At 40.9% G+C, this 13784-nt stretch overlaps 2 protein-coding genes across 3 annotated transcripts in view; both read right to left on the bottom strand.

Annotated features, from left to right (window-relative positions):
* LOC103379043 (endophilin-B1-like) overlaps nucleotides 1–1195 on the bottom strand; it is a 7265-nt gene extending 6070 nt beyond the window's left edge. The window contains exons 1-2 of the mRNA XM_008310458.3: nucleotides 697–1195; nucleotides 470–611 (exon numbers count right to left, since the gene is read on the bottom strand). Of these exons, the coding sequence (XP_008308680.1) occupies nucleotides 470–611; nucleotides 697–753 (199 nt within the window). The 5' untranslated portion in view covers nucleotides 754–1195. The remainder of the gene's footprint in view (nucleotides 1–469; nucleotides 612–696) is intronic.
* Nucleotides 1196–2323: 1128 nt separating this feature from the next.
* atr (ATR checkpoint kinase) overlaps nucleotides 2324–13784 on the bottom strand; it is a 17363-nt gene continuing 5902 nt past the window's right edge. For both annotated transcript variants that reach the window (XM_008310468.3, XM_017037714.2), the window contains 35 exons: nucleotides 13284–13439; nucleotides 13009–13203; nucleotides 12840–12935; nucleotides 12626–12715; nucleotides 12357–12452; nucleotides 12129–12259; nucleotides 11839–11982; nucleotides 11598–11691; nucleotides 11356–11481; nucleotides 10745–10951; nucleotides 10395–10508; nucleotides 10188–10303; nucleotides 9896–10016; nucleotides 9529–9664; nucleotides 9264–9437; nucleotides 8739–8926; nucleotides 8485–8649; nucleotides 8265–8356; nucleotides 7679–7770; nucleotides 7416–7593; nucleotides 7139–7324; nucleotides 6899–7058; nucleotides 6626–6805; nucleotides 6294–6436; nucleotides 6111–6208; nucleotides 5729–5958; nucleotides 5261–5395; nucleotides 4936–5136; nucleotides 4708–4851; nucleotides 4136–4286; nucleotides 3837–3993; nucleotides 3584–3737; nucleotides 3306–3457; nucleotides 2810–2915; nucleotides 2324–2679 (listed from right to left, as the gene is read on the bottom strand). In XM_008310468.3, the coding sequence (XP_008308690.1) occupies nucleotides 2506–2679; nucleotides 2810–2915; nucleotides 3306–3457; nucleotides 3584–3737; nucleotides 3837–3993; nucleotides 4136–4286; nucleotides 4708–4851; nucleotides 4936–5136; nucleotides 5261–5395; nucleotides 5729–5958; nucleotides 6111–6208; nucleotides 6294–6436; nucleotides 6626–6805; nucleotides 6899–7058; nucleotides 7139–7324; nucleotides 7416–7593; nucleotides 7679–7770; nucleotides 8265–8356; nucleotides 8485–8649; nucleotides 8739–8926; nucleotides 9264–9437; nucleotides 9529–9664; nucleotides 9896–10016; nucleotides 10188–10303; nucleotides 10395–10508; nucleotides 10745–10951; nucleotides 11356–11481; nucleotides 11598–11691; nucleotides 11839–11982; nucleotides 12129–12259; nucleotides 12357–12452; nucleotides 12626–12715; nucleotides 12840–12935; nucleotides 13009–13203; nucleotides 13284–13439 (5082 nt within the window). In that variant the 3' untranslated portion in view covers nucleotides 2324–2505. The remainder of the gene's footprint in view (nucleotides 2680–2809; nucleotides 2916–3305; nucleotides 3458–3583; nucleotides 3738–3836; nucleotides 3994–4135; nucleotides 4287–4707; nucleotides 4852–4935; nucleotides 5137–5260; nucleotides 5396–5728; nucleotides 5959–6110; nucleotides 6209–6293; nucleotides 6437–6625; nucleotides 6806–6898; nucleotides 7059–7138; nucleotides 7325–7415; nucleotides 7594–7678; nucleotides 7771–8264; nucleotides 8357–8484; nucleotides 8650–8738; nucleotides 8927–9263; nucleotides 9438–9528; nucleotides 9665–9895; nucleotides 10017–10187; nucleotides 10304–10394; nucleotides 10509–10744; nucleotides 10952–11355; nucleotides 11482–11597; nucleotides 11692–11838; nucleotides 11983–12128; nucleotides 12260–12356; nucleotides 12453–12625; nucleotides 12716–12839; nucleotides 12936–13008; nucleotides 13204–13283; nucleotides 13440–13784) is intronic.

Here is a 13784-nt window from a genome sequence, read left to right as displayed (position 1 = left end):
TCTCTCTTTTTAATTCTTTCATAAAGCTAATGTTTTATGGAAATATTGTCCAACAGTGAAAACTCAGCTGGTAATCACCAGTGTTTCTAATGACAGAATGCAGAACTTCTGTTAAAACCTAAAAAAAAAAACAATAAAGGAATTGTAAGGAAAAAATAGTGCATTTTTTTTCTGCGTTGCAGGAAAATAATTGTAAGCATTTTTTTTATGTTGCTGGAAAATAATTGTAAGCATTTTTTTAAAAAAAAGCGAGAATGTAGGTTTCATAATTTATGAAATGTATTTTGTACAAATATGGGAAAGTCAGTTTTGTGAAATCTGGTGAGTAACTGATTGTGAGGGGATATTTCATAAATCATAATAGTGAAACTGCACTACTTTACATAAAGGAAACAGAAGAGAAGTCTTCTTTGCTTTTAAGTAAGTAATCAGTCTACAAGTTAAAGGTCAGTCCTCATCACTCACTCACCAGGGTTGGGCTGAAGTAACACCTCGGTCTGGCTGATGATCTTGTCAGTGCAGGTCTTCGTGGTCTCTGCTCTGGTCAGCAGCTCCTCCACAGTCGGGTCCAGCTCAGTCTTCTCCGCCTGACCTAAACTCTCTCCCGTGTACTGAAGTGAAATGGCAAACCAACATTTATAACTTTGACTATATATTATAATTTAGCAACACTAACCATATTTGAGTTTGGTCTACCTGAATGGCTCGGTTGATGAACTGTCCAGCATCCACCGCTATCCTCGTCAGATCCATCCCCAAGGTCGCGCTGTTACCCGGGCGTTTCTGAAGCTGACTACGCGGTCTGTCCGTCAGCACCGAGCTACAGATGGAGCTTAGACACGGCTACGACAACCGCAGCGACCAAACAGCACCGACTGTCCACCGAACAGACCATGACCTCAACCTGTCAAGATTAGTCAACTTCAAAGCTGACGACACCAGCGCCGACACCTGCTCGTTTATGTGGTTAACTGTTTATCCGCCAGACATTTGGAGTCAAGATTGACATTTTACCACAGACTAACAGCTTTAGTCTGTCAGCCAAACACACGAAAAGATCTAAACTGAAACAAGCGTACATTAATTTCACTAAATAACGATAAATATGACGTATATGCATAAAACGACCTTGTATAACATTTTCTGACCGAGTTCTCGGCATCTTCATCACCGGAAGTGAGTGCACAAACTTCCGGTCGTAGAAACGTTTTAAAAGTACTATATATAAACCCCAACTATATTAATTTACATAAAAAAAAATTACGTATCTGTTTTTTGTAATAAATACTGATATTTACATAAAAAAAACTTAGGTATCTGTTTTTTGTAATAAATACTGATTAAAGGCAAAGTAACCCTGAACTTAAATAAATACAATAAATGTTAATAAATTCATTTTTGAACGTTAGTAGCAAAAAGTTTGCCGGGTAATCTAGAAATAGTGAAAAGGTAACAGAAAATGGCCAACAAAATGTATATATGTTGCCCATAGAAACATATATAAACATATATCAAAAATGTATCCTGGAAAAACAGTAAACCATAAAATAAAAACATTCTAATAAAAAGCATAGCAAAAATAGGTGAAGAATATAAACCTAAAGGAACAATTATAACCATTAGTAAGAAAAGAAATGCTAAGATAATTACAGAAATCTAAGACCATACACTTGCAAAAACTATTTCTAAAAGCTAGCTATTCCGCAGCTTTGGCTGAACTAAATTAGATTGGAAAAAGCCAAGTGAGAGCAATGATATATTAATTAAAGATTTAAAAAAATAACTATAGTCCACAATACTATCAATTAAATAACAATAGACACAAATGGCTTAAAGTTCGTAATTTACTAAAAACAAAAACGGCTGGAATAATGCCATTTGCTTGCCTTCTTGTGAAGATCCATAATACTGGCATGAGGTGAAGAAAACAGGTGACCCAAGACAGAGTCAGAAAAGATCTTTGGGACAGTATCCATGTCCTCTACCCAAAAGCCATGTGCAGCAAAAACCAGGCATTGATCAAAAGCAGAAAAGCAATGATTGTAAATACAGTAACTCTTTGAGTGTCTAAACTCATGACTGAGCAACACAGAGTAGTAAAAACTGCCGTCTTTGACTGTGTAGTGTTATTCTTGGCAGATGTCTTCAGCCTCTTAACGCTCTGCTCTAATTGGTTCTTGTGTGCAGTACATGAGAGGATTGGACCATGGAGCACCAGCAGGAGAGCAACACAGAGAGGAGAGGATTAAAGCAATCAATCTGAGAGGCTGCTATAGTGAATCCATAAATGGTTAAGACATTACAAGACACAGACACCAATACGTTAGGAAAAATTCCTTTATAACAAGACCCTGTACAGAAATTCACCATATATAAATTTAAATTACAACTGAACGGGAGAACAAGGAAATATTATACAGATATATTTCTTCATGAAAACATTTAATGTTTCTTTTGCAACATGAACACAACATCCCTTATACTCTAGACTTGTCTTTAAATATATTATAGGTAAGGTGCCCATCCCAGGTACATCTGACACAGCAGCTTGTCATCTGTAGCCTCCTGTATGAGGTAGTGGACATGTCCCTCTATTGACAGAGGAAGACCCATCACTTTGTTCCTGCTCTTTATGACGCCCTGCAGACGCTGCTCAATGTCACACACGTGGGTTTTGGCCTGTTAAAGGTAGAGAAGAAAAGGACATTTTCATTGAAAACAAAATGATAATTACATTTAGGTGATACTACTGAGAGAAATAGAAATAAATAATAATAAAAAAAAAAACAACATAAAAAAATAGACAAACCTTCTCATTGACAATCTCTCCAGTCTCGTTGGCCTGAGTTTTCACAAGTCCTTTGGCTTTTTTGCTCCACTCCACCAGGGGGTCATGAAGGAAGGTCTTCAGCACACTTAAAGGAATGTAAAACAGCTACGTGTGATGTGAAGAAGTAATATTCTAAATTCATGACAATTTCACAAGAGAAAAACAATGTTAATTAAGGAAAACTTGAATGACGTTAAGAGTGTAAAAGTTATGCAACAGGAGGAAGATCAGAGCTAATTAAGGAAAACTTGAATTTTTAATATGACGTTAAGAGTCCAAAAGTTATGCAACAGGAGGAAGATCAGGTTTTTGGGTGTCTCTGTGAGATGAGGAATAAATGTTACCATTTTTAGAAGATATGTTAATTTTGCCCTAAGAAAGAGTTGTTTTGTTTTTTTTAATCTGGTTTTGACAAACTGAGCAGCCTTGTTGAAGGTCTAAGCTCCCTGAGGATTTTTTACTGTATTCCTCTGACCTTGTAAGCGGCTCCCTCTGGTCTCTCATTAGTCTCAGTGTGACCTCACAGGCCTGTCTGAATAAACCTTCAGTTCCCATAGGACCCATGGCATGGACCATGTTTTGAGTCAGACGGAAAGGAACAACCTCAGGTACATCAAATGTCTCCCCCTAGTGGTGAGGAAAAGAAGAAGCATATGCAAAACTCGCATGTCATTCGTGTGTTTTCTGTCAAACTTATTCAACAAATCTGAGCTCAACGCTCAGTGATTAACCCTTTAAGCAACCAAACCAAACCTTGTTAAAGAGGCAGTTGAAGTCGACGTGAACGCAATCCCCAGTGAAGGAGTCAAAGAGGATATTTTCTCCATGTCTATCTCCCAGACCCAGGATGTAGCCCACCATGGACATCACAGCAGTGGAGCGACAGTAGGCAGAACGACTGCTGTACCTGTGAGGAGTTACATGTTTGTTTTTGTTCAGAAACTACAGCAAACCTTTTTTAAAATGTTTGCTGTAGTAACTGTGACAGTTCCTCAGTGGGTTGTACCATGATGTGGGGTCAGGAAAGGTCCTGAGGAACCACTCGTAGAATACAGGTGGGTGTCTAGCACAGAGAATGTCCTTGTGGATTCGGAACTTCTCCTCGAAAGGAGCCTGTTTTGGTAAGATGAGTTTCCGGAGCTCTTTGCCTGACAAGTAGATGCCTAAAAAAAAAAAAAGAAAAAAAGAAATACATCTCATCTTTTGAAATGAGCTCATCTCAATGATGACGGTTCATTAATTTGGTCTTCGACCTTTTGAAATGAGCTCATCTTAATGATGACGGTTCATTAATTTGGTCTTCACCTCTTTCTTTGTACAGCTTTATGAGAATGTGTCGAAGTCCAGCAGTGTTGTTGACCCACTCGATGATGCCACACTCCTCGTTGAGGGGAATGACAGCGTAGGTTCGAATGTGTAGCTCTCTCCGCCTCGACTCTGCGTCTTTACGAAGGCACTAACACAAACACGAAGAAGTACACAGAGCTAAACAGAAGAGATTTGACAGTTGTGGTATCAAATATACAAATATTTATGTAATACATGTTTGACCCTTCTTCATAATGTAATCTTTAATTATCAAATTAATAAAAAATGTAAAAATACAATAACTGGTATTTTGTGTCCTCCATCTTACATATGAGTCTATTCCTAGTCTAAGTTCCAAGACATTAAAATTAATTTCTAAAGGTGTCGTATCTCATCATTATATCTCTGTGAGGTTTTGAACTGTGTTCTGTTTTATTTGAACAGTTTTATTTCAGTTTAAAAAGTTCGTATTTAAAAATAAGGAATGTAAAGAAAATACTTTTTGATATTTCATTAAGATAAGATGATTTCCAATTTGTCTTAGAACTTTTTGACTTCTAGACACACACCTTGTTGATGAGGCAGTTGAACTCCATCAGTCTGCAGTCCTTCCTCAGGTCATCCTTGGGTTTGCACATCATGGTGTAGCTCCGTCCGTCCGAGCCCTTCAGACTGATTTTTTTAGGTTTTTGTAAGGAGGCCAGGATCTCCACCTGTGCAGAGGTATGAAGGCTGGTTGACAAGACGCAAAATCTGAAAACATTTCAGTAAGACCTGTGTATCTACAGAAAACTTACACTGTCTTCAAATCCGTCCAAATAAGCCCAGTGTCCAGGAAAGGCGTCGTGCTGTGTGTTTGCCCCTTCTGTAGAGGGCAGCGTAGGGATGAGCACCGACTGAAGCGGGATCAGAATTTGGCTGAAAGTCGACTCTTCCACCAAACGTTTCAGCTGTTTGAAGTGAACAGCCATGCTGAGGGTGGCGCTGTTCCCGTCCACCTGCAGGATACAGTCAGACGCTGTGGCTTCACACATATTTACATGTTTAACTATTGTGTTTTGTGACCCAGACACAAAACAAAACACAAAAACACACAAATGTATTTCTTTAAGTAGTGCTCACCGGTTTGTTGCAGAGCTCCAGCAGCTTGTCAGTCAGTCTGGTTGCATCTCCAATGAATTTCTCCAGAGACTGTTTCAGACTGATGGCCTTCTTAAGAATCTGATTACAGCGGTTCATACGCATGGGGTAGGAGGACTGGGGGACAAATTAAAAAACAAGGTTTTAGATACAATTATTTATTTACAAAAGAATTCTACTAAATCTTTGGTGACTTTGGTGTTTTTATCTGAGCCATAAATTGGTCAACCTTAAAATATTATCTTGAAAAAATATTTTGGATGCTTTTTGATATTTGAGTTTGTACTAAATGCCTAGTTAAATTTAGCTCCCAGCTCCAAAACTGTCATGGTAGTATCAATACAATGTACTGTAAAGTTAACAGGAGCAGTTCCCATAAGACATTTTAGTGGCATTATGTCTCTAATCTGTGGGAATAAAAATCACAAAAAACCAACAACCAATCCTGACCTTGCAGACAGCAGTCATCAGCCACATAGCCTGCTGAGGGTAGGCCAAGAAGACTTTGGCTACGATTGCCATGAGAACAGCAAAGACATCGTCACTGGAGTGACAGACTCTGGAGATGAGCTGAGAGAAAGCCGTCAGGAACTGATACGGCGCCAGATTTTCACAGTGTTCACTGACGACAGCGTTGATTTTAGTCAGTTCCTGTCGCATCTGTCTGTCTACTCGACCGGCTGTGGGGACAAATATGTTCAATACAAATATATAAATATAGATTTATATAGATTTACATTTAAAAACTAGACAAAATTAGTTGTGCAAATATATTTATAAATGTATACAAATATATGTTATCACAGAGAGAGAGATATAAATATAGACCAACCTTTTTCACATTCACACACTTTGGCTCCAAAATCCAACCAGAGAGACAACATTCGAGGCATGGCCTGGTAAATGTACTGGTTTCCATATTTTAAGGCACTGAAAGAAAAAAAAACATTTAAGTTACTGATGAACAAACCACAGAGTCCAAAGTCCAAAGAGGTGTAAACAGAAATCCTCTTACTTTCCAAAGTACATGACAATGTATCTGATCAGGTTTCCCTGTTTCTCCATCTTGTTTTCAGTCACCATTGGCATCACTTTGTCGTAGTATTTGGCCAAGTAGAAGTTTCCATCCTCCCACTCTGGGAGAAGAGTGGTCACATCCTAAAGGACACAACTCACTCTGTAGTTACTGTAAACACACTTGCTGTATCTGTAGTTCCATCAGATTTTGTTACTGGATGTCAGTAATAATTTAACTTTAGCCTTGAGGAAGGTAAATGTTTTGTCCTGGTCAATGAAAATTTCCATGTGACTTCTTCTTCTTCTTCTTCTGTTTCCTGCCACTGTTACCTTGTACGTTTTCATGACAGCGTTGGACTCAAAGTTGGCCGTCTCCTCCATGAAGCGTCCCACCAGCAGCATGGCTTTGCCTTTGGTCTGCAGACTTCGAGAGTCTGTCAGTGACACGTCGTCAGGGAAACACTGTGCCACTCCTTTCTGCAGGACGATCAGAGCCTGGTGGACGTCACCCTGATGACAGAGCCATGCACAAGGTTTGAGTCAAATACTGTACATACTATTGACTTTTACTACATAAACATGTACTTTAGAGTGTTTTTATACCTTAGACCAGAGCCACTTGGCCTTCTCTGTCACCAGCTCGGCCAGATGTGTGTTTTCTGTGTTTAGGAGAGCGTTGAAGGCAGTTTGATGGTGTCCTGCCTTTCTGGCGACACGGGCGCTCTGTAGCCAACACTCACCCACCAGCTCCTTACACACAGACCTGCAGAGCAAATATATGTAAAGTAAAAAGTGATGAAGTGATACGACATGATTTTTGTGCAACTGCTGCTTTGTCCTCACTGAGATCCCAGACTGAGCAGCGCACGACGGAGAGCCAGGATTGGCTCCTTGGCCCTAAAGGAATTCTGGGTCATCTCCAGCCGATGGGTCCAGTGAGGAGGCAGCTGACTGAGTCTGGGAGTTGAAGTTTCCCTCTGTTTTTGCAGATCAGTGAAACTGTGCTCCAGTTCACTCAGCATGTGGAGCCTGAAGACACAGACAGACAAATGTTTGCTTCTGTTTTCACTGAATACATTCAGAGAATTCTAATCTATGACCATATTAAAATCCCTCTGACCTGATAATATACTCATATCCTCTCTGGTAGGTCCCACACTCGTAGCTGGCAGCAGACAGAGGAACCACCTGCTCCTTCCTCACGAGTTTCAGCTTCTCATAAAACATCTTTCCGTCCTGTTTCTTAGCTGACAGCAGCAGCTGACCGAGTCGAACACCCCAGGTACTGGACTGACGGTCTGAGACAAAACAGTTGTACAAAGTCTGTGGCTGCACCGGGCTCTGAGTGACACTTTTCCATGGCTTTCTTTTTTTTAGCCTCACCTGAACTCAAATAATCCTCCAGAAGATCCCACTGTCCCAGCTTCCAGGCAGCCTCCACTCTGTAGGAGTTGAGTTCTGACTTCCACTGCGACCTGAAGGAGTTGACCTCCGTTATTTGATGTCCAGTAAACATTAGCTACAGTTTAACATCTCAGCTGGTATTTAAGAGATTGGTTCTAAAGCTGCAGGTCAGCCATAATAGTAAAACAAGCCCCTCACTGGTCCACACAGGTGAGCTTAACGGCCAGTGATGCCTTCACTGTCGTAGGAAATGGTTCATAATTTTTTGTGCTGATGCAGATACAATGAACGTAACATTTAGAATCTATTGACTTGCAGATTGTTTTAAGATAAATTATAAATTTATAGGGAACAAGTGGGATTTATTCAACTCATAATAAGGGAGTTAACTCAATGTTTACATATTAACAGATTTGACAACCCTGATAAAACAGATCCTCACAGTTTAAAGGGGTGTGTTAGACTCTGTGTTGTAGATCTCGAGTTAAGTTTAAAGACTGAGGTTTGTCCCTGAAATGGACAAGTAAGTGTCCATCTCCTCATAATTACAGTCAGACTCACTCACTTGTTTGCCAGAACTCCATTAACCTGAGTGATGACTGTGGACAGTTGTCCCAGGCCGAGCATGGAGGTCATCACCCCATGGTAGTGACCAATCTGGACGCAAAAGGAAGAGCAACAATCAAACAAAGCCAAAGCTAAAGCTAAAATATTGATCCAACAATCATCGGTTTAAGATATAATGTACATATAAAGTACAGTGTGCATGTGTGTATTTCTGTAACCTGCTCCGACTCCAGTTGTATGGCACGGTCATAGCAGGCGGTGGCGTCTCGGAGCAGACCGATGCTCTCGTGCTCCAGAATCTGTTCTCGCAGTGACGGCTCCTCCCTCCTCAGAGCGTTGACTCCTCTCACTCCATCAGGCTCATGCATAGCAGCGTAGAGAGTCTGTATGATCCGAAAGGGCAAAACCACATCTGTGTGAAAAATATTTCTTTTAAAAGATAGTATTTCTGTTGTATTTAATTCCCACTGACCTGCAGGAAGGTGAGATGGTCCTGGATGTTCTCTTTATTTTCCAGGATGTAAGCTTCAAAGTGCATGAGGGCACGGGTGTAGGCTTTGGACCGTAGAGCAGCCTTGGCCAGAACGTCCTGTGGAATTCCCTTCAGGAAGGCCACCACACGCTGATAATCCCCGCTCTCTGGAAGGGCACAGTTGTTGCCTGTAGTTTGACCAATCAGTAGATAGTACAGGTTTTTAATTTATAAACATAAGATACAACTTCACTTCTCACAGTCTGTTTGTTCACACTGGGACAATTTCAGGATATTGATCGTACTACTACAGGGTCCTTAAGTGAAGCTGAGTGGGTGGATCAATCATTATTCTTATCGTGATATAATTTGTTTTAAGAAACTGAATCCTGAATTTTGTCCTCATGAGTCGATGCTGTTCATCTTGTGTCGACTGTGTAGTCTGACATATTGTCTAAACAAAACAAATACTACACACAACTTTAAATCTCACACGGTGTCTGTTTACAGGTACGAGTCTCCTACCGTTTTGTTTGGATTTAGAGCAGAGGATGTGGCGACTCCACTGTTTCAGGTGAGACAACATGCTGAACACCGTCTGAATGCTGAGCTGGGACAGTGTGGACGCCGTCTCCTGGACACGAGCCCCTCCTTGTCCGTCGCCCTCTGTCAGTACGGTCAACATCTCCTCCGTCACCTGAGGGATGTTGACGGTGTTGTAACAAACCTTTTCTTTTTCTTTTACTTGTAAATGTTGACCAGGAGTTAGAGAACAGACACATCCTACAGTCCTGCTGCTCCTCAGCTGTGCAGCCCAGCAGCATGTAGAGCAGAATGTGAGGCAGCAGGTAGATGGTGACCTTGTAGTCGTGTTTGATGATGAAACTGCAGCAAGTGAAAACCTTACCAGCCAGACCATGTCTCACCTGGGAGAAAACAGATCCTGTATTTTTACTCTGAAACACAGCTGGTGTCCATCTGCAGTGTCTCCAATTAATTAGCTAAAAAAGGTTTACAGTTTTAAATGATCACTCTAAATGAACTCTAATATATGTATGTATTATAGGCATTCAAATGTCCTAAAGTTGGGCAAACGTATTTGATGTATTTTCTTTATCTTTAAGGGCATATCCTTGTGTAGAGGGAGTTAAACTAACCTTACTGATGAGATAGCCTGCCCAGGTGGCTGACCAATCAGAGAACCTACTGCCTCTGTTGCTCAAGTAAACTGGTTTCTTCAGTTTGGACCAGTTCACCTCCTTCTGGCTGCTTTTATATCTGCAGGTTAAAATAAAAAATAAAAAGTCAACATTAAAAAAAACAGTAAAAAAAAAAAAAAAAAAGAAAACCATTACGTTGAAGTTTTTATCATAATTAATTAAAAATGCTACACATGGCAAAGACAACAATCTGTGGAGTGAAGGTTCATGTTGGAAGAAAGTTCTCAACCTGCTGTTGAGGTGAGGTTCTAGTATTTCCTGGATCTGTTCCGGGAACCTCCTCCACAGTCGACGACCTGAAGAGTCGATCCGTCCTTCACGGCACTCGAAGATGGACAGCAGCTCCTGAGGAGACCACGAAGACATCAGCAAAAACACAGACCAGGGCAAAAGAACAGAAGGATAAAAACCATCCATCCCTGTACAGTGTGTTTACCTGAATTGCATAAGCAGCAGAGTCCTGTGCTCTGACATTATCAGCATAAGCCAAGAACGTTCTGGTGAGTTCCGTGAGCAGGTCGTAGGCAAAGTTGGGATCATCAACGCCACTCTGTGATGGAGAGAACATTTACTGTGGCTCTGTTAACTAACGAACATGTTAATTAATTTGTGAAATTAATCAGATTAAAATCTATTCACACATTACAACTATAATTTGTATTAGTCACAAAAAACTGAAAAGTTGGTATATGAAGATTAATCATGATTAATGTAATTAATTAGAATGAACAATTTAGTTCCTAACACTGATATAATTATTTCTCCAAGGATTTCGTTTTTCCTCACCACAAATGTGTTGTGGTCACCATGGGTGAGTGTGTGGGACAGGTCCAGACGTCCAGGGTCCACGGCGCCCAGCTCACCCAGACACTCCCCACACAGCAGCCTGGCCTCTGGGGAGGAGTCCTGGCAGCCCTTCAACAGCACGGACACCAAACTGGAGATGACGGGCTCCACCGCCTCACTCGCACAAACCTGACGCAGGACCCACTCCTATTGGTCCAAACACAGTCACATGTTACTTCACAGTGTGGCTTTATTAAAGTAGGTAAACAGCTGACAAAATAGGGATGGAAGTTGTAAATAGGAGTGAGAGTTGTAATACTAGTAAGAGATTCTTGATAATATTGTATTAAAGGTTTTAGAGTGATAACTTTAGGGAGTATAACAAGTATACAGATTTACAGTAGTACACACAGACAAATACTGTAGGGTAAATAAAATGTACAGTATGGAATAAGGTGGTAAGGTATGTGAAAAGTAATAAACTGTAGGGTTAATACACTAACTCTTCAAGGTCACTTCTCTTTTTTCTAACTAGCAGTCGCCCCCTGGTGGCTAAGGCCTGACCTAATGGTTTTTTTTTACCAGAAAACCACTAGGTGAGTCTGTTGTACCTGGTTGCTGTGCATCATGTCTCTGAGACTGGTCAGTGCATGAATCCTGACGTCCACGTTCTCGTGTTGGACAGCTCTCATGGAGAGCTGCAGCGCCGCCACCAGGTCATTGCTTTTGGCGGTGAGCTACACAGACCATTATACATATATGCACACACAAAGGAAAATTGTTAAACATAAAAATCTGTGTTTGATTTCATTGCATGTCATTAATTTAACTTTTTAATAGCACATGTTCCCACCTTCTTGTAATCCTGCAGAACACCATGGATGTCCTTCAACTCTGGGTGATCAGGGAGGAAGTAAATCTCATGGAGGTAGTCGTTGACTTCTTCCCTGTAATAAATCCAAACTAACTGTTTATCTTTAGACATTTTAAGGTTTTATAATAAACAGGTCAAAAACATAGCACATTCACAGTTTAGTTTTTATCTCCAGGGTCTTGATCTCCCCCTCCCGCCCCCCGTGTGTTCAGATTCCCACCTGTTGTCAATGATGAGGAAGCGGATGATAGCAGCAGTTTCTTTGGGCTGCAGGGGGATCAAAGGGAGGAGGGCGACAATGACGTGGCTGAGTAGAGGACCTAAGTGTGACGTCTCCACACTTCTGACAAAACAGTCCCACATCCTGTACACACACACCGCAAAGACAGGATACGACACGACTAATGAAGATACGACAATAATAAAATTATCTCCGTTGTGGTAAATCACTTAAATATTAGAATGAATATATACTGTATGTAGTGTAGAGTATGTATGTGTGTTACTGACTGGCAGCAGAGCAGAGGGTAGTCCTCTCTGTATTTGAGGCCTATACGCAGCGTCGTCATCATCTTCACTCTGACAGAGCTGATGTGTTTGGATCCCATCAGTCTCATCAGAGACATCACACTGGTCAGAGCCTGAGACAACAGGGCATTTCACATTCACAAGATGAAACAGCCACACACAGGAACACAGTGTCAATCATGCAGTAAACTCCACCTGCAGTTATCTCACCATTTTCTTCCGATTCTTCTCTCCCGCGCTTGAGCTGAGCAGCTGCATGTTGAAGAAGGCAAGAATTCCAAGCAGCTTTGGCTGAAGGTAGTCGGCCTAAAACATAAATAATAATGTTTTTTTCTCAAATATGTACTGAAGGTTTTTCTCACTGCAGAAGAAGACTGGAAACCACTGGTGCAATGAAATGATTGAAAACATTGAGTGTTTTTGTGTTTGTGATCTTGTACGATAACAACTGAATGAACTAGAGTTTGGTCTTCCTTTACCATGCACTCTGGTGTAGTGATGTCTCTTGGACCCTGGTACGGATCATCATTGGAGGCAAATGCAGCCAGAATTGCCAGACCGTTAAACACCTAAAATAAAAAAATAGAAAACAATTTTTTTAATATATTGTAGAAATACATTATTTCTGTACAGAAAATACACAAGCAAAAGATTAACTTTTGAATAAAAATGGTTTTGTCTGTATGTGTTGACCTGTTGGTAGTGTTCTCCCAGACGCAGCAGCAGTTCGTTGTGAAGACCCTGGAAGTCTTGTCTGAGTAAAGAGCCCAGTTTAATTTCTGTCTCACTCTGAAGAACAGAAACAAAAACTTCTTTAGACCCGTGAGTAGAAACATTTACTGTCAGATGAGTTACTTATTACCTGTAGGTAGTGGAAGGCTCTCTCCAGCTCATCCTTGGTGCAGGAGCAGACCAGATGACTGAAGATGTATTTAAAGTTGTTGATCAGAATCTCTCTCCTGTTGGCCTTCAGCTCATTAGCTAGTGTTCGGATGAGGGCGGAGCCCGTAGAGCTGGCCTTTGCTGCCAGGTATGGCAGCAGCACCTGGAGGGTTTTCTGAGTAAACAGGGAATTGAGGAAAATGCTACAGACAATGTTCATGAAGATGCTGCGTCTGAATTCAAATATTTACGTACAGTGAGGAAGCGATGGAGGTCTGGGAAGTCAAACGCATGAGCGATCTGAGCCAAGATGTCCAGAGCCATCTCTTTCTGATTGGCTGACTCACTGTTCTGGTCAGGTGTGCTGCGCAGGCCCGACATGTGGCGTGAATGAAGAGACTCCACCAGAAACTGCACAAAGAAAGTTACAGAGCTGTTTCAAAGCAGAACTTTTGTGGCTTTTTTTTACTCTGAGCATACTCAAAATATTGTTGCAGGTGCTATGCAACATATTCAAGTTACAACACACACACACATCACTGTGCATATAAAGGGACAAAAGCACAACCTACTGGTACGATCCCGATTTTTTTTATTTCTAAACAAATGAAACAAGTAGAGTAACTGACCATACATGAAGTTTATATTAGCACCAAATGTATTTTAAATAAGTGCAGCCTGCTGCTAACTTCCTGATGTTATGATAATTATTGGTAACAGTTTCTAATGAACACAGTGGACATGAGCAATGCTCAC

Source organism: Cynoglossus semilaevis, chromosome 1 (assembly GCF_000523025.1).
Source record: "Cynoglossus semilaevis isolate Cse_v1.0 chromosome 1, Cse_v1.0, whole genome shotgun sequence".
Taxonomy (NCBI): Eukaryota; Metazoa; Chordata; class Actinopteri; order Pleuronectiformes; family Cynoglossidae; genus Cynoglossus; species Cynoglossus semilaevis.
Note: the sequence above shows the minus strand (reverse complement) of the source record. Positions and strands in the feature narration are given on the sequence as shown.